The 23,802-nt window shown below is 35.5% G+C and overlaps 1 protein-coding gene across 1 annotated transcript; it reads right to left on the bottom strand.

The window, feature by feature from the left end:
* Window positions 1-974: 974 nt before the first annotated feature.
* LOC131801554 (uncharacterized) lies at window positions 975-20,839 on the bottom strand. The gene is made up of 6 exons (XM_059120324.1): window positions 20,730-20,839; window positions 20,516-20,674; window positions 14,104-14,277; window positions 9,454-9,612; window positions 1,489-1,662; window positions 975-1,180 (listed from the first exon to the last, which is right to left on the bottom strand). The coding sequence occupies exons 1-6, from the start codon at window positions 20,781-20,783 to the stop codon at window positions 1,004-1,006; spliced, it is 897 nt and encodes a 298-aa protein (XP_058976307.1). The 5' UTR covers window positions 20,784-20,839; the 3' UTR covers window positions 975-1,003.
* Between the last annotated feature and the right edge of the window lie 2,963 nt (window positions 20,840-23,802).

The following is a 23,802-nucleotide window of genomic DNA, read 5'->3' on the forward strand; positions in this document are numbered from 1 at the left end:
GGCGCGTGCTGAGTGCTATGGTGCTGAATCCTGTTGGAATGTCCAAGGTCTGCGGCCAAAATGTTTGCGTGCCCAAGACTTTAATACACCCTCCAGAATATTTTCGCGATAATATTCGGCATTTATTCTGATGCCACGGTCGATTAATACGAGCGGAGAGCGACCATCTGCTGTTATGGCGGCCCATACCATCACCATGGCCGGCGCTTGAGTTCTGGTGGCTAACAGAAGGTAAGTTTGTTTACAAACTGATGGACAACGAATGTTTTCTCATCGGAGAAAACCAAATTCGGCAGTTCACCACTTTCGGCCAAGTGAAGCAACTCTTTAGTTCTTTTGAGTGTATTTTCTTTCTGTTGCGGTGTAAGTTCTTGCACTTTTTGTAATTTCAAATGCTTTACCCCGAGCCCATTTTTCAATATTTGCCGAATGGAATATTGCGATATGTTTAGCTCACGAGTCATTTTTCGGGCACTGTGACTTCTTTACTTTTCAAACCATTTCTCCTGATGTTGCTGCTTTCTTCCGGCTTCAGTTGATGAAAAAATTTGATGAGAAAATTTTCCGAATAAGAATAGTCTCAGTAAATCAAATTTCAAAATTGCTCTCTTCATTCGCTCTCACTTATCGAACAACATATGTTAATCTATACATTGCAGCTTTTTGTAATTTTAGCCAAGTTCGATTACTATTTCGTTTCTCTTTGTATGAATAATAGCATGATAAGATTTCATAATAATATAATTATGATCACTGCTTTTCTCAATAAATATTCCTTTTTCGTATAAACATAATAATGCACGAAATTATTGATTATATACGTAATGTGTTCTAATTTTCCTCACTTGGATTTTGCAAAAAAAAAAAAAATAAATAAATAAATATTTTCTAAAATAAGAGGAAAAATCTACGTTTAGGTTTAATATGTATATTTCTTTATGTAAACATTTATATTTCTATGAGATTTGCTTTCTTTCAGCAGAGAATTTCCTCCACTTTTCCTTTATCCTTTACGGGGCTTAGCTTTTATATCTATATATTCAATATAGTATGCCACAAAACCATAATTTGTTTTTGGATAATCTTCATAAAATGTTAAAACAATTTTATATGAATTTGGGGGTAAAGCCACCGGCAAAAGCGAAGTATCCCAATAGGCATTTTTGACGACAATGTTGCCCTGTAACGAAAAAAAAAATAATGGAATGACTAGAATTCACGGACAAAAATGTTCTTCATATTTTCAATTAAATAATAATTTCCGAATCCATTTCCTAGAAATTTGGAGAGAATAAGTTCTTCTGTAGAATTAAGAAGGTAAAAGCATTTCAAATATCATATGCAACTTTGCATTTTCTGTCAAATTAGGTATATTAAAGCAGTTTACACTTTGCAAATGAGTTGTCAGAGGCATAACATTGAATAAATGTTGCATAAGATTACCTTTTTAATTCTATCATGTGTAGATCTATATATATATGAACTTACCGAATAGGGACAGGAGTGATTAATATTCGTAAATCTAGTAAATATAGTTTTTAAAATCTTTCCATATGGACCCTGCATATTCTTAGCATAGAGCTGACAAACATTAATGGTTGCGTTAATTAGAAACGGTTTGTAGATGTTTGCGCTGTTTCGAGTGTATACGGCAAAGTTTACCTTGAAAATGGAAAAATATAAAATATGTAGAAAATTTGAATATTTATTGTCATTTCTATGCCCGCAGCCTTGTAGCTTTAGAGCGAAATGTGTCCTATGGAAATAATGGCCTCATTGCATGAGATTCGTTTCAGGTTATTTGTGGTCGATGTAGCCATGTTCGTCTCATAGCCATTTGATTTCTCTCGAAGAGAGTATCTGATTCTCATTGTGTGCGTGAGAGTAACAGAATATGCACTGTAAGAAATGGCAGGCAAGATATACATGGTCTGACGGTAAAATGAAAAAAAAAAAAAAAATTACACAAAAAAACAAAGTGTGTTAATTCAAGAGAAATTTTATAGATAGCAGTCAATAGTGATTCGAGTTTATGGGTTGCAGTTTTTGTATGTTTTTGCAAGAGAAAAAAATTGAATTCGATACATGTCACGATCTTTTAATTTTGCAAGAAAAATCTTTTATTCATCTGCAAAAAAGATGTGAGGAAATATTTCGTTAAATTTAATTATATCTCAAATAAAAAATTAAATAATTCAGTGGAAGCTCAAATAAGTTTCAAAGACCAAAATAAAAGCTAATAATATTAAAATATAAAGTGCGTTTTAAACAAAATGGTATGAAATAACTAAAATTTGATAAAAAAAACATGCAGTATTTTTTAGTTAAAAATATAGGAATACGAAATAAAAGATAAAATTCATCAATTAAGTAAAATATTTGTGGAGAAAACCACTTGTCATTGAATATATATTTATACATAAGGCAAAAAATGTATGTATTATTTAGCAATGTCGTCTTGAATTCAAAATTTCTAGTACTTGGAATAAATAAAACGTAAACTGTGTGCTGAGTGTTTGAATAACAGTTAATTTTATGAAGAAATTTTAAAATATTGCAATTATTTACATTCCATACAGGAAATATATAAAGCTTGTAAGTTTTGGAAGATCATATCTAATCATACAATGTATAATTTTCACAAATTAAGACTGTTGCTTTAAAAGGAAATGCCAGCATTTCTTATTAATAAAATGCTCCTCAGCTGTGTGGAGACTAATTTGTTTCTATATTTAGAGCAAATATACTTTAGGTCAGAAAATATTTGTTCGCAAATATAAGTTGAGGCAAAATATGATGCACATTTATATGATATATCTTTTAGATAAGGATAATCATTTTTGTCGATGCTTTTCCAAAACTCATCAAGTTCGATTTCTTGTGGGGCCTCCATTTCGCTACGTAGTATTATCAATTTCGTTTGATATTGTAGCGGATATTGAGATACATCACATGTAAATGGATTTTCGTACATGTCCAGCATTGGTTGAATTAGTTTGAAATCGTTGAATCTTTGTTGCATGTTATTAGCAAGTTCTTCTATGATTGATATATGTTCTTGTTTTTTTAAGCAATAGTCTTGGCTTTGAATTTGTGCAGTTCTCGTAAAATTTGTGAAGATATCTGATTTTAAATCTTCCTTTAAAAAATTAAACTTATTTTTAAAGTCAACAACTAACTTCCACAAATTATTTAAAGTGGAGCCTTTTCCTGGCAGTTTTTTGTTTAATTCATTCAGAATGCATGATATGTCTGCCAAAAATGCCAAGTCAGTTATGAAATTTTTATCTTTTATTATGTTGTACTCTTCCATTTTTTCCAATTCTAAGAACTCCATTATTTCATTCTTTAAAGCAAATAATCGGTTTAAACAATCGCCTCGACTTAACCACCGTACCTCACTGAACATAATTAAATCATGATATGGCGCCGATTTATCTTTCAAGAATTTTACTAGTTTTCGGTGTGTTAAAGAGTGATGTCCCCCTCTAATCTTTTTAATAATTTGATCCGCCTTTTTCATTGGTGGAAGGTTGGTCATAAATTTTGATGCTAGGGCTACATGATGGATTATGCAGTGAAAGTTTTCAAATTGAAAATCATACTTGTTTAATTAGCCAATAAATCAATCTTTTTTCCACACATTACATTCGCACCGTCAGTGCAAACACCAGCCAATTTATTAGAGTCGACAATTGAAAGAAGTTTTTCCTTTACGACATCAAAAAGTACCTTTCCAGTTACATTGGAATGTAACGGAATTAGAGTAAACATTGCTTCAAATGTTTTATAGTCATTGTCTATGCATCGAATACAAATAACTAACTGGCTTATGTCATTTATGTCGACGCTTTCGTCCATCGCAAATGAAAAATATACGCAACTTTTTAATTTGTCTATTAACTGTTTTTCAATAATTGATCCTAACAGGAGGCAGTTGCGGGCAACACTCTGACGGGATAAAGGCAAAGATTGTGTAAATTTTAGGTCACGAGTAAGACTGTTCATGGTGTTCATGAGAATTTTTTTTATATACGGGCCATCAGTAAACGTCCTTCCCTGCCTAATAATGTCAAGACATATATTTCTTGAAATTTCTTGTTTTAATTGTTTCTTACTGGTCTTATTTTCATCTTTATCTAAATTATATAGCCAGTTTTTTATTTGTTGTACAAAACTATTCTTTTTTTGTACAAACAAATTTCTTTTTTCCTCTTCTCTTAACTCGGAAATCTCTCTATGAAATTTAATAAAATGATTTTTAATGTCACGCTCTAATTTATTTTTTATTGTTTAAAAGCAAAACAAACATTGTGCTTGGTCATATGCATTACTAATCATAAAATATTTCCCCCACATATTTACATATTTATTTCGTGCAGTGCATACATGAAAATAATGCGCACACCATCCGCTAACATGTTGCTTTGTTGACATCTCAACAGCGACTGATTCACTGAGAATAAGGATGTGTGTGACTTCTCTCATGTTCTAGAACACGGTTTTGAGCACCCCTGCCATAACCCAATAAAAGTTCAGAATATAACAAATCGTATTGGAATTACCTGATATAGTTAAAACTTGGCACATGTTATTATTAGTATCAGTCTTACAGCAGGTACAAATACGGACTTCTTTTAAATCTCATACAAATTATTAGTATTTGTCAGCATTATTTGTATAAACTTGTCTATACACTCAGCCGTTTAAGTACATCTTTTTTACACATTTTTATATATATATACTTATACCATATGGCTAGAAGGGGTATATGTCATATGATACGGCCAAAACGTGAAATAACGGTTTTAGATCCTAGGTTTCTTTGCACCATATCCGTTTCAAGACATTCGGAGTCGATCTAGCGATGTCCGTCGGCCCGTCTGTCTGGCTGGCTGGTGCGCACGAAGACTCACGAAGGCAATATCCGATTTGGTCCAAACTTGCTACATCGTAATAATATTATCGAATAATATTATCGATTAAGTTTGGAGATGGACAAGTACTTCCCCAAAAAGGTCGAAATTAAAAAAAAAAAACAAGTAAAAAAGTATCGGTCGGTTTTGCCGACAGATAAATACCCCCAGCAAAACAAAGAATGGGTCAATATTGTCCATTTCATATCGCACCTAAATAAATATGATACTAATATTATTATGAATATATAAGAAAATCGAACATTTCTATCCAATTTATGGGAAATCTTAAATTCCATATTCATCTCAGGATTCTGGTTGAAAGAAATATTTAGATATAGCAAGTTGTAAAGAATCGCTGACTTGTTTCGAAAGTTATGACAGCTAAAAGTATTGAAAATTGTTACCCTTTGTGGGTGAGGTACCATAAGGGGTTTGCAGATATATAGCATCTTCACAACAGATCTTGTGTTAGCAAAAATGTTTGTATGTGTGAAATTTGAAGAGAGATGGATTCCTATTCCGCCTTCTTTGAGCGTTTTGTTTTTCAAAATTTGAACGCTATGTGGAAATGGTCCGATATTTACCATCTTTATAACAGATCGCGTGTTGATGGAAATATTTTAGATGTACATGGTTGCACATATTCGACGGACCTTTGGACCCATTCCAATCGACGAGGCTTGTCCGCAGGCAACATTCTTTGCGTCAATTGAATTTTGTACGGGAACAAATGCAAATCAATGCGAATAATCCGTTGTAAAGTGGACCGAGCCATGCCCAACTGCTGAGAACGGCGTTTTTGGGATGTTCTTGGGGGCCTCTCAACACTGGCTCGTACGGCAGCGATATTCTCGGCCGATCGCCTTGATCGACTTTTATATGGCCTCTTCGGATTAGAAAGAGCCTTACCAGTCGAAAATTTTTCGTATAAACGCTTAATGGTGTTCTTAGAAGGCGCACTTCTCACATTTTTTAATGTTTTAAAAGCACGTTGAGTTTTCACAATTGACTTCTTCTGTTGAATGTAAATTTCAACTATTTCAGAGCGCTCGCTTGGCGTGTATTGGTTCATGGTAGAAATCTGCTTGGACTGACGCTTCAAACGCGGTATGTCATTAAGCGTTGCCAGATGGGTCCGTCGAATATGGGCAACCCTGTACCATGTCTGGAATGGAATCGGATGTTGATTTCGCTTTTTTTAACTTCATGGATATTCAAAATTTTGAGCGTTTGTGAACGAGGTACCAGAAGATATTGTCAAATTTCGCACCAGACCTAGCACTGACGCAAATATTATGACATGCAAAGTTGGAGCAAAATCGGATTATCGTTTTTTTCTGTGCAAAAACATGTACTTTTTGAAAATTTCGACCATTTGTGGGGGAGGTACCAGAAGGAGTGGACCAATATATTCCATCTTAACACAAGATCTTGGGTTAATATAAATGTTGGGATGTGTGAAATTTAAAGACAATCGGAATCGTACATCACATTTTATGAAAGTTGTAATTATTTGAAATTATTTGTGGGGAAGGTACCAGAAGGAGTGGACCGATATTGTCCATTTTCGCACCGGATCTAGCCCTAAAGCAAATATTAGGATTTGCAAAGTTGGAACAAAATCAGATTATCGTTTCTCTTTCTGTGCAAAAAATATGTATTTTATTTTTTGAAAATTTCGACCATTTGTGGGGGAGGTACAAGAAGGGGTGGACCGATATAGTCCATCTTACCTTGGGTAAGTACAAATCTTGGGATCTGTGAAATTTGAAGACAATCGGACTCTTACATCACATTTTATGAGAGTTGTAATTATTTAAAATTTTGACCCATTGGGGGGGAGGTACCAGAAGGAGTGGACCGATATTGTTCATTTTCACACCTGACCTAGCACTGACGCAAATGTTAGGATTTGCAAAGTTGGAGCAAATTCCGATGATCGTCTCACCTTCTGTGCCGAAAATATATTTTTTTTGAAAATTTCGGTCATTTGTGGGGGAGGTACCGGAAGGAGTGTACCGATATATTCCATCTTAACACCAGATCTTGGGTTAATATAAATATTGGGATGTGTGAAATTTGAAGACAATCGGACTCTTACATCACATTTTATAAGAGTTGTAATTATTCAAAATGTTGACCCTTTGTGGGGGAGGTACAAGAAGGAGAGGACCGATATTGTCCATTTTCGCACCGGATCTAGCACTGAAGCAAATATTAGGATTTACAAAGTTGGAGCAAAATCGGATTATCCTTTCTCTTTCTGTGCAAAAAATATATTTTTTGAAAAGGAAGGAATGGACTGATATTGTCTATCTTAACATCAGACCTTGGGTTAATATAAATATTGGGATGTGGGAAATTTGAAGACAATCGGACGCTTGTATGACATTTTACAAGTGTTGTAATTATTCAGAATTTTGATCCTTTGTGGGGGAGGTACTTGATGGAGTCGAACGATATTTTCCATTTTCACACCTGACCTAGCACTGAAGCAAATTCTAGGATTCGCAAAGTTGGAGCAAAATAGGATTATCCTTTCTCTGTCTATGCAATATATATTTTGAATAACCGAAACGACCATAAAAATGGGATATATCTACGCACTCCTTCTGGTACTTCCCCATAAAGGGTTAAAAATTTTGAAAAAAAAAAACGCTTATAAAAGACGAAATAAGCATCCAAATTTATTCAAACTTCACACATCCAAACATCTGTTATGAAGATGATAGATATCTGCCAACCCCTTCTAGTATCTCACCCACAATGTCCAATTCTTATATCTATCATAACATGCGAAACAAATCGGCGATTCTATAAAACTTGCTATAGCAAATATTTCTCTTAGCCAGAAATCTGATATGAATATGTAATTTATCTGAATTTATGATTTCTCATAAAATTGAATATAAATGTTCAATTTCCTTTACATTTTTCACACACCAATATTTTTATCAGCATTAGAAGAAGTGGAATATTTTGGTCCGCTGTATCTGGTACCTTACGCATATTTCTAAATTTTTCAAAAATATACAGACATCTCATATAAAGTATAGGAAGAAGACGATATAGTCCAAATATGACTTAATATAGACTTAGGTCAGATACGAATTGGACAATATTGGCCAACTGCTTCGGAACCTCCCCCATAATGGGTCAACCCGTGTGAATGATCATAACTCAAGACTGGAGGTTTACATCTGTCGACAAAACCGACTGGTTCCTTTTAACTTGTTTGCACATTTTTTATACCCTCCACCATACTATGGAGGGTATATTAACTTTGTCATTCCGTTTGTAACTCCTCGAAATACTCATGTCAGACCCAACAAAGTATATATATTCTTGATCAGCGTAAAATTCTAAGTCGATTTAGCCACGTCCGTCTTTCTGTCTGTCTGTCCGTCTATCTGTTGTAACCACGCTATCTTTCGAAAGAATTGAGATAGAAGGCTAAAATTTTGCACACGTGTTTATTTTTCAAGTAGGCAAGTTAAGTTCGTAAATGGGCCATGTAGGTCCTCGTTTTCATATAGCCCCCATATAACGGTACCTCCCGATATTCGGTATTTTGATGATTTTAGCGACATTATTCATCGGAATTGTTTCAAATTTGGTATTTGAGATTCGCAATGAATGCTACAGCCTATGACAGAAAATTGTCTGTGCAGGCCCACGTCTTCGTATAGCCCCCTTATAACGGTACCTCCCAAAATTCGGTATTTTGATGATTTTAGCGCCATTGTTCACCGGAATTGTTTCAAATTACGTATTTAGAGTTCGTAATGGGAACTACAGTCTGTGACAGAAAAATGTCTATGCAGGTCCAGGTCTTCGTATAGCCCCCATATAACGGTACCTCCCAAAATTCGGTATTCTGATGATTTTAGCGCCATTATTCACCGGAATTGTTTCAAATTACGTATTTAGAGTTCGTAATTTGAACTACAGTCTGTGACAGAAAAATGTCTATGCAGGTCCAGGTCTACGCACAGCTCCGATATAATGGTACCTCCCTATATACGATATTTTGATGATTTAAGCTACATTATTCACCGTTTATTTCAAGTTTCGAATTTGAATATGGTAATGGCTAATGGCAAACAATGCCTATGTAGGTCCACGTCGTATAGACCCCAATATAACGGCAATATTCGGTATTTTTAAAATTCAACAGAATTTTTTAAGGATTTTATTTTTTTTAATTTCTAAATTCGTTCCAAATGGTGGAGGGTATTCAAAGTTCGGCCCGGCCGAACTTACTGCTTTTTAACTTGTTTTTGATTAATTTTCTTTCTTTGGTCTTTACTATTATAGCTTCCCGAATAAGAACTAATGAAAGCCCCATACTTGATATTCGTTATGATTATTAAAATGTTGACCCATTTTTGTGAGGGTACCGAGTAAGTAGGTCAATATTTTCTATTTCGTACCTGACGTCTGATATAAATATTACAACGTGGCAGATTTGGACTATATTGACTATTTCCTGATAATCACCAGATTTACGCATGACCAAATTAAACCCACTTACCGATGTATTTGTCAATTCTTTCTTTATCCAACAGTCCATTTGAATATAGGTTCTATAGCGATTAATCGGCTTCAGGGCACATGTGTGATTGTGTATATAGTTCGGATGTGTTTCACACACAATTTTCGTAGATTTAAGAATAGTTTCGCCAAAGATTATCTAAAATAAACAGAACCCAAGACAGATTGTTTTATTTCATCGATCAGAGTAAGACTTACTGTCGCACAAACGCTCAACAGAAAAATAAAACGCAATATCATTGTTGCAACCGTGTAATTCTATTGATCATCGGAAACTCTGCTGCATTCTAAAATAATTCAATAATATTGTCGAATTGTTTATTTACCGAAAATATGTATAATAATTAAAATTGAATCAAGTTTTTTTAGTTAATTGAAATGTCCGTTCAAGTGGAAAATTATTTTTAATGTTCTTTTAATGTAGGAAACTCCAGAGTGAATTCTAAAAATGGTTCCCATGTTTACTCAAAGTTGGCATTTTTTTTTTTTTGAAAATAATTAATAATAATTATACCCTACAACACTATGTGTTGGGGGTATTATAAGTTTGATTGGGCCAAAAATTATGTAACACCACGAAATATTGGTTTCCCACATAGGAAAGTATATATGGATTTTCCTATCTCGCCAAGCTGAGTCGATCTAGCTATGTATGTCCGTCCGTCCATCTGTCCGTCTGTCCATGTTAATTTGTAATCACTCTACAGGTCGCAATTATGGCCCGATCTTCACAAAATTTAGAATGGAGGTGGGGCTAGGGTCAGAATAGAACCCTATTTCTTTTGGAGATGATCGCATAATATTTAGGGGTTGAAATGGACCAAAAACTGAAAAAAATCCTGATTTTGCAGTTGCTCTACAGGTCGCAATTATAGACCAATCAAATCGGAACTTCCAATTTTGATGGTCATCGGGTAATATTTAGTGGGTGAAATAGGTCACAATATTTTTAATCCCGGCGAAATCACAAATAGATGAAGAGGTCAATTCCGACCGTTACGTAGATGATGAATATATACCATATGCATATACAAAGGAAGGGGATGTTATTTAGAATGCTTATATCACAAGTATGGCTGGACCGACATAAAAGTATAAAATCTAAAAAAATTGCAGAAAAATATGCCAATAATGATTTTAACATAGATTTTGTAGTGTTTTGTGACATTTTTTATTTTTTCATATTTTTTATCGCATGCGATACAACACAGGTTGAGGCTGTTATATACAGATTGCAATTATCGTCCCATTCTCACGAAAAATTTCACAATAGGGCAAGGCTTATTGTTTTCAAAGATGCCCGAAATATATTTAGGGGTTGAAATGGACCAACAACTAAAAATGTTCCTGGTTTTCCAGCCGTTATAAAGGTCACAAATAGAAACCAAAGGGCCCAAAATCTCGCATGAAGTTAGAGTTTAGGACGGCGGGTGGAATGGACCACTATTTTTGTGTGAAAAAATACCAACATTACTTACAGGTGATATCCGAAGTACACGAATATAGCCAAATATAGTACACATGCATAGAGGACTCTTACTTTTGGAGCTGATCGTAAAATATTTAAGGGTTCAAATAACCCAAAAATAGAAAAAATTTCCTGATCAAACAATTGAAGCCAATAAACACTCCTGAGAAGAGAGACATGGAAGAAGTCTAGCATTTTGGATGACCATTGGATAATATTTAGCTGTAAAGTAGACCACAACAACTAACAGCACGATGAAGTGGGCAAAATGCTAAGGTAATATATGGACAGTGCTATGTGATATAATTTTAAAATTGGACATAAGGACATTTTGGATTTAGACATAAGGGGGCTTCTAATATATTGTAGTGTTGTAGGGTATCACATGGTCGGCCCCGCACGACTTTAGCCTTTGCTTACTTGTTATACCCTCCACCTTGGAAAGGAGGGTATATTAACTTTGTCATTCCGTTTGTAACATCCCTAAGTATTCGTTTTAGACCCCATAAAGTATATATATTCATAATCAGCATAAAATTCTAAGTCGATTTAACGATGTCCGTCTGTCTGTTGAAGTCACGATACAGCCCACATTATTTGACGTAGAGCTCCAAAATTTAGCAGAGGTATTTGCATTGTGTCTAGGATGGTTGGTATTGAAAATGAGATATATCGGTCCACGTTCTGCTATAGTCCCCATATAACGGTACCTCCCGATATTCGGTATTTTGATGATTTATGCCACATTTTTTCACGGATTTGTCTTAAAATTGGTATTTGTAGGTCATAGCGGGTCCCTGAGCGTGTGGCAAAACATTGCATATATAGGTCCACGTTGTGGTATAGCCCCAATATAAAGGTACCTCCCGATATTTAGTATTTTAGTTTTTTTACCACATTTTTTCACGGATTTGTCTGAAAATCGGTATTTGTGGGTCATAATGGGTTCCAACTCCGGTGGCGAAACATTGTAATTATAGGTCCACGTTTTGGTATAGCCCCCATATAACGGTACCTCCCGATATTCGGTAATCTGATGATTTTTGCCACATTTTTTCAGGGATTTGTTCGAAAATTGGTATTTGTTGGTCATAATTGGTTCCAGCTTCGGTGGCGAAACATTGCAAGCATGGGTCCATGATTTGATATAGCCCCCATATAACGGTACCTCCCGATATTCGGTATTTTGATGGTTATTGCCACATTTTTTCCCTGATTTGTCTAAAAATTGGTATTTGTGGGTCATAATGGGTTCCAGCTCCGGTGGCGAAACATTGTAATTATAGGTCCACGTTTTGGTATAGCCCCCATATAACGGTACCTCCCCATAATCGGCATTTTAATGGTTCTTGCCACATTTCTTCTAATGTTTCTTTTACCCTAAGGTGGAGGGTATTAAAAGTTTGGCCCGGCCGAACTTAATGTTTTTTTACTTGTTTTTAATTAAGGAGCATATTATTGTTTCGTTTCTTCGTACGATTTCAACCGGTAAATATAAGTTATTGTGCAAAATTTTTGATCTCCTTATTTGACCTAAACTCTTACCTGTTCCAAAGTTTTGCTCCGATTTGTCTATAATTGCGATATAGTAAGCCACTTAAAATCAGGAAAACAAATAATAATCGGGCCGTAATTGAGACGTGAATAGACGGATAGATATACGTAGCGAGATCGACATAGCCCGTCGAAATATGATGATCCGTATATGAAACCGATATTTCGGGTCATTATGAACTTTTGAGCCAAATCAGATTTAAATAACAGGGTGAGATGAAAATTGCAACCAACTTCAGACTGCTGTCATTTGTAATCGTGAGCTGGGCATATCGCAATATTCCATTCGCAAATATTGAAAAATGAGCTCGGGGTAAAGCCATTGAAATTCCAAAAAGTGCAAGAACTTACACCGCAACAGAAATAAAATAGACACAAAAGAGCTAAAGAGTTGATTCGCTTGGCCGAAAGTGGTGAACTCCCGAATTTAGTTTTCTCCGATGAGTGAACATTCGTTGTCCAGCAGTTTGTAAATAAACAAAATTATAGTGCTTACTTGCCAAAGAAGTCATCTGAAAATTTGCACCTTCGTTGGCCTCCACAACTCAAGCGCCGGTCATTGTGATGGTGTGGACCGCCGTAACAGTCGATGGTCGCTCTTCGCTCTTATTAATCGACCATGGCCGCAGAATAAATGTCGAATATGTATTAAAGCCTTGTGCACACAAACATTTTGGCCGAAGACCTTGCGCATTCCAAAAGGATCGCACTCAGCACGCGCCACTCAAAAATGGTTACAAAATGAGATTCATCGCTCCATTTCCAGCGCTTAATGGCCACCAAAATCTCCGGATACCAATCCGTTGGACTATTGTGTCTGCGGTATTTTGGAAAGCAAGGTTGGCACTAAAAAATACCAAAGTGTCGATCACCTCAAGCAAGCGCTTCGCCGGAACTGGCCAAAAATACCGCAGAGCAACATTCGGGCAGCATGTGACGGTTTTATTGGCCTTTAAGGGCCATAATTCGAACAAATCTAAAGTTATTGTAAAATTTGATGCTATTTCCGACATTTTTTTATAACAAAAATTTAAAAATTATGCCGTTTAACTTTGTTGCAGTTTTTTTTATCGTATTTTTGTAAATAAAGTACAGGTCGCATTTATTGTCTGATCCAAGGACGAGCCCTATAAAATTAAATTGGAGATAATCGGATCAAGTTTGGATATAGATTTCATATCAAATGAATTTTAGCACACATTGTCAAGTTCAATCCAGAGGTATGTCTGACAATATTGGTGGATATTGGTTCAGATTTAGATATATCTTAGATATACAACATTGCTCGATTAAATTTTTTATTAATATTTGTTCGGCACATCCGACTGAATTCAGGACTTAGTCCTTTTTTCTATATATTCAGCAAAATATTCTACAAAGCCATAATTTTTCAATGGATAACCTTCGTAGAAGGTGAAAACAGCTTTATATGAATTCTGTGGTAGCGCCGGCAACAGTGAAGAGTCCCAATATGCGTTTCTAACGAAGATATGACCCTGTAATGAAAATATATATATATGTTTATGGTAATAGGTCAACAACTTCGTATATCCCCATATAACGGTACTACCCGATATTTGGTAGTTTTTGTTATCATTAGCTACTTACCGAAAAGGGGCAAGAATGATTTATGTTGGTGAATCTGCTGAAAATTGTTTTTATAATTTTTCCATAAGCACCCTGCGTACTCTTGGCAAAGAGCTGGCAAACGTTAATTGTTGCATTAATTACGAATGGTTTATAGATATTCGCGCTGTTTCGAACATACAATGCCAGGTTTACCTGTAAAAAAGAGTAATAAAAATATTTGTATTATGCTGAACATACATTAATGATAATACCATAAACCAAAATGATAATAACATGAGACCAGAACTGGCCGCCTACATCGTACGATTTAACACTTTTAGATTTTTTCTTTGGGCGTTCTTGAAGACCTCGGTTTGAGAGAATAATTTTTATGTTTTATTTATAATTTAAAAATTGCGTTCTAGTTGCGACACAAATTATAACAACTTGGTACGACATGTTCTAAGATACCCAGAAGACATTGTTTAAAGCTGTCAAAGGGCCAAACTTTCACTCTCATCTTGATTTCATTGGACTCTGCTTTTTTATTCCTCCACCATAGTATGGAGGGCATATTAGGTTTCTTATTCCGTTTGTAACACTTCGAAATATAAATATAGATACCACAAAATATATATTTTTGATCAGCATAAAATTCTATGCGGATGTAACGAAATCGCCGACAGATTTAAAGTTTTTGTGTGGTAATTTGGCAGCATATGTTCCCATCATGTAAGAAACATCTTTGCATAGGACTGTCAATATTGGTTTGGTTTCCCAAATAACTGTACCTCCAGATATTCCGTATGTTTATGACTTGAGTCTCAGTTTTCACCGAATTTTCTTAAAATTTGGTATTAAGAGTTCGTAATGGATACTCTCTCCTATGACAGAAAATTTCCTGTACAGGCCAACACGATTGTATTACTCACATATGAAGGTACTTCCCTTTATTCGGTTTTTAATGATCTAAGTCAAATTTTTCAACAGAATTATGCCGAACTTGGTATTTGCAGTTCGTAATAGGCACTACCTTTTCTGGGAGACAATTGGTCGTAAAGGTCTACGATTTAGTTTAGGCCCCATGTAACTGTACCTTCAGATATCTAGTATTTTGATGTTTTTTGTCGCAATTGTTTCAAATTCAACCTATGACTATGCAGGTCCACGTGTTTGTATACCCCACATATAACGGTACCTCCCTTTTTTCGGTATTTTGATGATATTAGCGACATTATTCAAAGGAATTGTTTTAAATTGCGTATGCAGCTCCTCGTCTACGTATAGCTCCCATATAAGAGTTTTCATTTAAACGGTATATTTTGACGATTTTTATACTCTACACCACAAGGTGGTCAGGGTATTATGTCTTTGTGCATTTGTTTGTAACAGGCAGAAGGAAACGAGATAGACCCATAGTTCCTTTTGATGATCTGCATAGAGTCACATTTTGAGTCGATTTATGCATGTCCGTCCGTCCGTCCGTCCGTCTGTCCGTCTGTCCATGTATTTTTGTAAACAAAGTACAGGTCGCATTTATTGCCCGATCCAAATGAAATTTTGTTTGGCCCAAGGACGAACCCCATTGAAATTGGAAATAATCGGTCAAAATTTAGATATAGCTCCCATATATATCTTCGTCCGATTTGCCTTTTACTGTGCACCAAACGTGTAATATCAGCCCGAATTGTATGGAATTTTGCATATACACCCAAATTAGGCCTGAAAATATGTATGCCAAATTTGATCGAAATCGGTTCAGATATAGCCCTAGCTCCCATATATATTGTTCATCCGAACAAACGTCTAATATTTGTCCAAATAGGATGGACTTTGGCACTTACGACCGAATTGAGTCTAGAAGCTAGTATGTCAAATTTGGTGAAGATCGGTTCAGATATAGCTATAGCTTCCATATATATTATTCATCCGATTTGTTATATTTGTTACCCACAACCGATATTCAGGGAAATATATCAAATACAGCTCAGAAATATCTTTGCCAAATTTTATCGAGATCGGTTCAGATTTGGATATAGCTCCCATATATATCTTTATCCGATTTCAAATTAATTGTGCACCAAATGGGCAATACAAGTCCGAATTTAAAAGATACAAATGCTTCGGCATATTTAGTCCTTTGAACTTTAAATTATAATTATAATCATAGCGTGTATGATTGAATTCTCCCATAAAAATTTTTAATTTTTATGTGAAGCTCTACTTAATTAGCAAAGTGGTGTAGGGTATCATAAAGTCGGCCCGCCCGGCTTTAAGACTTTCTTTACTGGTTCTTTATTTTTTTTAATAATTTTCAAGTTCTTTTCAAATGTTTTTAGCAAATTCTTCGAAATTGGAGCATTAGTAAAGTTAGATGTCCTTCAAAAAATCCGACCATGACCAAAGATAGGCCACAGATAGTAAAATTTTCCTCTTTCCTATTAACTTGTTCATCGATTTGGCTCCAATAATATATTCTAATCTATAACGAATTCAATACCAACAGATCTATTTGTGTACACAATTGACCTGAGATAATTTTGTGCCTACCTCAATTTTAATTGTAAAAACTGTAAACAATAGGGTCCAGTTTCAGAACCTGCAAGTTTTGTTTTTTATACCCTACACCACATAGTGGTAAGGGTATTATGTCTTTGTGCATTTGTTTGTAACATGGAGAAGGAAACGAGATAGACCCATAGTTACTTTTGAGAACCTTCATAGAATCACTTTCTGATTCGATTTATGCATGTCCGTCCGTCTGTCCGTCCGTCCGTCCGTCTGTCCATGTATTCTTGTGAACAAAATGCAGGTCGCATTTATTATCCGATTGAGATGAAATTTTCCAAACAATATTTTTTTGGCCCAAGGACGAACCCTATTGAAATTGGTGAGAATCGGATCAAATTTAGATATAGCTCCCATATATATCTTCATCCGATTTCGGGTTAAATGAGCACCAAATGTTCACTATCAGTCCAAATTACCTGAATTTTGGCACACCCAACCGAGTTCGGCCTAGAAGCAAGTATATCAAATTTGGAGAAAATCGGTTCAGATATATCTATAGCTCCCATATATATCTTTCATCCGATTTGATCTTGAAGTCCCTCACATTCCTACTATGCACTCCACAACCGTGATATTTGGTACCAGGTATTAGATGGAGCACAGAAATAGCTGTTTTAAATTTTATCGAAATCGGTTCAGATTTGGATATAGCTCCCATATATATCTTCATCCGATTTCGGGTTAATTGACCACCAAATGGCCAATATCAGCCCAAATGGCCCGAATTTTGGCACATATGACCAAGATTAGCCTTAAAGCAAATACAACAAATTTGGAGAAAATCGGTTCAGAAACAGCTATAGCTCCCATATATATGTTTTATCCGATTTGGTGTTAAAGCCTCTCACATTCGTAATATGCACTCCACAAGAATGATATTTGGTACCAGATATAAGATACAGCCCAGAAATAGCTGTTTGTAATTTTATCGAAATCGGTTCAGATTTGGATATAGCTCCCATATATATCTTCATCCGATTTCGGGTTAATTGTGCACCAAATGGCCGATATAAGTCCAAATGGACTGAATTTTAGTACATCGGACCAAATTCAGCCTAGAAGCAAGTATATCAAATTTAGTGAAAATCGGTTCAGATATAGATATAGCATCCATATATATGTTTCATCCGATTTAGTGTTTTAGTCCCATACATTCGTAATATTCACTCCACAATCGTGATATTTGGTACCAGGTATTAGATGGAGCACAGGAACAGCTGTTTTAAATTTTATCGAAATCGGTTCAGATTTGGATATAGCTCCCATATATATCTTCATCCGATTTCGGGTTAAATGTGCACTAAATGGTCAATATCAGCCCAAATCACCTGAATTTTCGTACATAAGACCGAATTCAGTCTAGAAGCTAATACGTAAAATTTGGAGAAACCCGGTTCAGAGATAGCTATAGAATTAGATAGAATTAGATAGATTTTGATTTTGTACCAAATATCTCATAGAGCTCTGAAATGCCCTGTATAAACCTTTTTACGAGAGCTCTACTAAATATGCATAGTGGTGTAGGGTATCATACAGTCGGCCCCGCCCGACTTTTGAGCTTTCCTTACTGGTTTTTGTATACCCTCATCCATTTGGCTAGAGAGGGTATATATTACTTGATACGGCCAAATCGGTCTCATCGAAATAACAGTTTTAGACCCTAGGTCTATTTGAACCAAATCCGTTTCAGGACATTTGGAGTCGATCTAGCGATGTCCGTTCGTCTGTCTGGTTTGATGGTGCGAACGATAACTCTCAAAGGGAGTATCCGTTATCAGAGATGGGCATAATGCACTGTATTTTTAGTGCACTAATAATTTCACTATCACTGTTCATTTAGTGGTAGTGCAATTTTTAATTCCACTACCACTAAAAGGTTAGTGGTAGTGAAAAATAAATTGCACTACCACTAACCCTTTAGTGATATTTAAAAAAAAATTGCACTACCACTAAATTTTAGTGGTAGTGAAATTTCAATAGCACTACCACTAAATTTAGTGGTATTTGAAAAAACTTGCACTAAATTAGTGGTATTTCATAAAAAATAGCACTAAATTAGTGCTATTTAGAAAAGTAATCAAATTTTATGAATATGTACTATATATTCTGGATTGTTGTTCCCTACTCACTTCAATAAACTTCATTATAGGTGGTATAATATTTATATACATAGTGCTTTTTTTGGCTTCGCCAAATTTAGTGGTAGTGCAAATTTTTTTGAAAAATCACTAAATTTAGTGGTAGTGCTATTAAAATTTCACTACCACTAAAATTTAGTGGTAGTGCAATTTTTTTTTTAAATATCACTAAACGGTTAGTGGTAGTGCAATTTATTTTTCACTACCACTAACCCTTTAGTGGTAGTGGAATTATAAATTGCACTACCACTAATTATTTGATTCTTAGTGCACTAAAAATTTAGTGCAATATGCCCAACCCTGTCCGTTATGGTGCAAACTTAGTATGCACTGTATTTTTAGTGCACTAATAATTGCACTATCACTGTGGTATTTTAAAAAAATTGCACTATCACTAAATTTTTAGTGGTAGTGAAATTTCAATAGCACTACCACTAAATTAAATGCTGCAACTTTTATTGAAAAATCACTAAATTTAGTGGTAGTGCTATTAAAATTTTTTTTTAATATCACTGAATGGTTAGTGGTAGTGCAATTTAAATGTTCATTATTTAATTCTTAGTGCACGTAATATTAATATTGTAATATTGTTATTAAACTTAGATCAACATCGCTCTACTCCTTCTGGTACCTCCCCACAAAAGGTCGAATTTTTCACAAAAATATTGCATCAGTACTAGGTCAGGTGCGAACATGGACAATATCGGTCCACTCAATCAAGTAACTCCCCCACAAAGGGTCAACATTTTGGATAATTGTAACATTTATAAAATGTAATGTAAGAGTCCGATTGTCTTCACATCTCAATATTATTATTACTAGAAGGTTTGTTGTGAAGATGGAACATATCGGTCCACTCCTTCAAGTACCTCCCCACCAATGGTCAAAATTTTGAATATCTATGAAGGTCATAAAACACGAAATAACCACCCAATTCCTTTCAAAATAGCACATCACAATATCGCTATCAATATCAAATTCATTTATAAAGATGATAGAGATCGGACCTTTCCCTGTGGTAATCCCGCACAAAGGGTCAAAATTTTCAATGACCTAAACATTCAGACTTATCGCATCTCTATATTTCCATCATCACAAGATCTTTTATAAAGATTGTAGAGATCGGACCATTTCTTCCGGAACGTTTCCCACATCGGGTTCAAGATTTTTGAAAAACAAATCGCTCAAAGAAATCGAAATAAGCATCCAACCCTCTTCAAATTTCACACATACAAACATTTTTGCTAACATAGGATCGGTTGTGAAGATGATATATATCTGTGAACCCCTTCTGGTACCTCACCCACATAGGGTCACAATTTTCAATACTTTTATCTGTCATAACTTGCGAAACCAGTCAGCGATTTTTTACTACTTGCTATATCTAAATATTTCTCATCGACTGATACTTTTTAACTTATTTTCGATATCATAAAGGAAAAATCGGCTATCGTAGCACAAAATTTTACATTATTTCAGTTCTGAAAGAGAGCAATGATTACATAACATTACCTTCTTAATTCTACCATGATCTAAAAATGTATGTTGTTAAATTCCAACAATACTGTTTTAATCGGTAATAACTCCTCTCCCTACCCGTCTTTATTCTCATGGTTTTAAATATAGGTACACAATAATTAAACAAATTGTATACTGTCATTGCTAAACAAACAAAGAAGGCAATATTTGGCCAGGCATTTCACACATTTTTATAGCAAACAAACATATTAACAAACACTTACCGATGAGTTCCTTAATTGAGTCTTTATCCAACAGTCCATCAAAATGAAAGTTTTGTAACGATTAACCGGTTTCAGGGCACACGAATGATTGTGAATAAAGCTCGGATGTGTTTCGCACACAATTTTGGTAATCTTCAAATAACTTTCGCCACATGTGGCCTAAAACAGGGACAACTTTAATATGCATGGGAATATTTATTCGATTGTAACTTACTGCTACACAAAAACCAATAAATAGAAAAATACGCAAAACCATGACCATAATCATTGAATAGCTTCTGACATCGACAACTCGAAAGTGTTTTAAAACTATTCAATGAGATCCAATCCATTTGCTACTGCAGTCAGTCAGACATGTGTTTTTCCATAATTACCTGATTCCATTAAAAATGAATTTTAATTGAAATTTTATTTATTATTTTATAATTGATGGAAAATAGTCATATAATTACATTGCACAGTGTAAAATAAAAAATAATTACGCGGAAAATCCAGCACTATATAAAAGTAGAGCTAAACAAGTAAAAAAAACATTAAGTTCGGCCGGGCCAAACTTTTAATACCCTCCACCTTGAGGTAAAGGAAACATTAGAAGAAATGTGGCAAAAACCATTAAAATGCCGAATATCGGGAGGTACCGTTATATGGGGGCTATACCAAATCGTGGACCTACACATGCATTGTTTCGCCAAAGGAGCTAGAACCCATTATTACCTACAAATACCAATTTTCAGACAAATCCGTGAAGAAATGTGGCAAAAATCATCAAATTACCGAATATCGGGAGGTATCGTTATATGGGGGCTATACCAAAACGTGGACCTATAATTACAATGACTCGCCACACGAACTGGGACCCATTATGATCTACAACTACCAACATTCAGAGAAATTCTTGAAAAAATGTGTCAAGAATCATCAAAATACCGAATATTGGGGGGTACCGTTATATGGGGACTATATCAAAACGTGGACCTATACATACAATGTTTCGCCACACGAACTAGGACCCATTATGACCCACAAATACCAATTTTTAGACAAATCAGTGAAAAAATGCGGCAAAAACCATCAAAATACCGAATATCGGGAGGTAACGTTATATGGGGGCTATACCAAATCATGGACCCATACATGCAATGTTTCGCCACCGGAGCTGGAACCCATTATGACCAAAAAATACCAATTTTTACACAAAACCGTGAAAAAAAGTGGGAAAAAAATTAAAATACCGAATATCGGGAGGTACCTTTATAAGGGGGCTATACCAACACTTGGACCTATACATGCAATATTTTGCCACATCACAGGGACACGTTATGACCTACAAATACCAATTTTCAGACAAATCCGTGAAAAAATGTGGCATAAATCATCAAAATACCGCATATCGGGAGGTACCGTTATATGGGGACTATACCAGAACGTGGACCGATATATCTCATTTTTGATACCAACCATCCTAGATACAACACAAATTGCTCTGCTAAATTTTGGCGCTCTACGTCAAATAATGTGGGCTGTATCGTAATTTCAACAGACAGACAGACGGAAATCGTTAAATCGACTTAGAATTTTATGCTGATTATGAATATATATACTTTATGGGGTCTAAAACGAATATTTAAGGATGTTACAAATGGAATGACAAAGTTAATATACCCCCCTTTCCAAAGTGGAGGGTATAAAAAGAGAACACGTGTATTGGCCAGAGTAGGGGGAAATTTCCACACTTTTGGAAATTTTATGATAAAGATTCCTCAGAATTCGCGCACTTTATGTATGAGATAAAAAAAAACTGCAACAAAGTCAAAGGCCATAATTATACCCTCCACCTTGGAAAGGAGGGTATATTAACTTTGTCATTCCGTTTGTAACATCCTTAAATATTCGTCGTAGACCCCATAAAGTGTATATTCATAATCAGCGTAAAATTCTAAGTCGACTTAACGATGTCCGTCTGTCTGTTGAAATCACGATGCAGCCCACATTATTTGACGTAGAGCGCTAAAATTTAGCAGAGCAATTTTTATTGTGTCTAGGATGGTTGGTATTGAAAATGAGATATATCGGTCCACGTTCTGGTATAGTCCCCACATAACGGTACCTCCCTACATATTTTTTATTTTGGTGATTTTTGACACATTGCATGTGTAGGTCCACGATTTGGTATAGCCCCCATATAACGGCACCTCCCGATAATCGGCATTTTAATGGTTTTTGCCACATTTCTTCTAATGTTTCCTTTACCCTAAGGTGGAGGGTATTAAAAGTTTGACCTGGCCGAACTTAATGTTTTTACTTGTTTTTACACTTTTTTTTCTTAAATTTTATTGAATGAAAGCAAAAAATGTCGGAAATAGCATCAAATTTTGGAATAAGTTTAGATTTGTTCGAATTGGTCACCTTTGGTACGAATTATGACTTTCAAACGGCCAATGATACGGTCACACGCTGTCCCAATATTGCTCTGCGGTATTTTGGCCCATTCCCGGCGAAGCGCTTACTTGAGGTGATCGACACTTTTGTATTTTTTAGTGCCAACCTTGCTTTCCAAAATACTTCAGACACAATAGTCCAACGGATTGGTATCCGGAGATTTTGGTGGCCATTGAGCACTGGAAATGAAGCGAAGAACCTCATTTTGTAACTATTCTTGGATGGCACGTGCTGAGTGCGATGGTGCTGAGTCCTGAATATCCAAGGTCTGCGACCAAAATGTTTGCGTGCCCAAGACTTTAATACACCCTCCAAAATATTTTCGCCATAATATTCAGCATTTATTCTGATGGCACGGTAGATTAATATGAGCGGAGAGCGACCATCGGCTGTTTAGCGGCCAACACCATCACCATGGCCGGCGCTTTAGTTCTGGTGGCCAACCAAAGGTGCACATTTTCAGCTGACATGACCTCTTTGGCAAGTAAACGCGATCATTTTGTTTGTTTAAAAACAACTGAACAACGAGTGTTTTCTCATCGGAGAAAACCAAATTCGGCAGTTCACAACTTTCGGCCAAGCGAAGCAACTCTTTAGCTCTTTTGAGTCTATTTTCTTTCTGTTGTCCTTTCACTTTTTGGAAAATCAATGGCTTTACCTCGAGCTCATTTTTCAATATTTGCCGAATGGAATATTGCGATATGTTCAGCTCACGAGCCATTTTTCGGACACTGCGACGCGGGTTTCGATTAAGTAACTTCTTTACTTTTCGAACCATTTCTGCTGATGTTGCTGTTTTCTTCCGTCCACTTCCTTGACGTTGGGCTACTTTACCAGTATCACGATAA

Source organism: Musca domestica, unplaced genomic scaffold (assembly GCF_030504385.1).
Source record: "Musca domestica strain aabys unplaced genomic scaffold, Musca_domestica.polishedcontigs.V.1.1 167, whole genome shotgun sequence".
Taxonomy (NCBI): Eukaryota; Metazoa; Arthropoda; class Insecta; order Diptera; family Muscidae; genus Musca; species Musca domestica.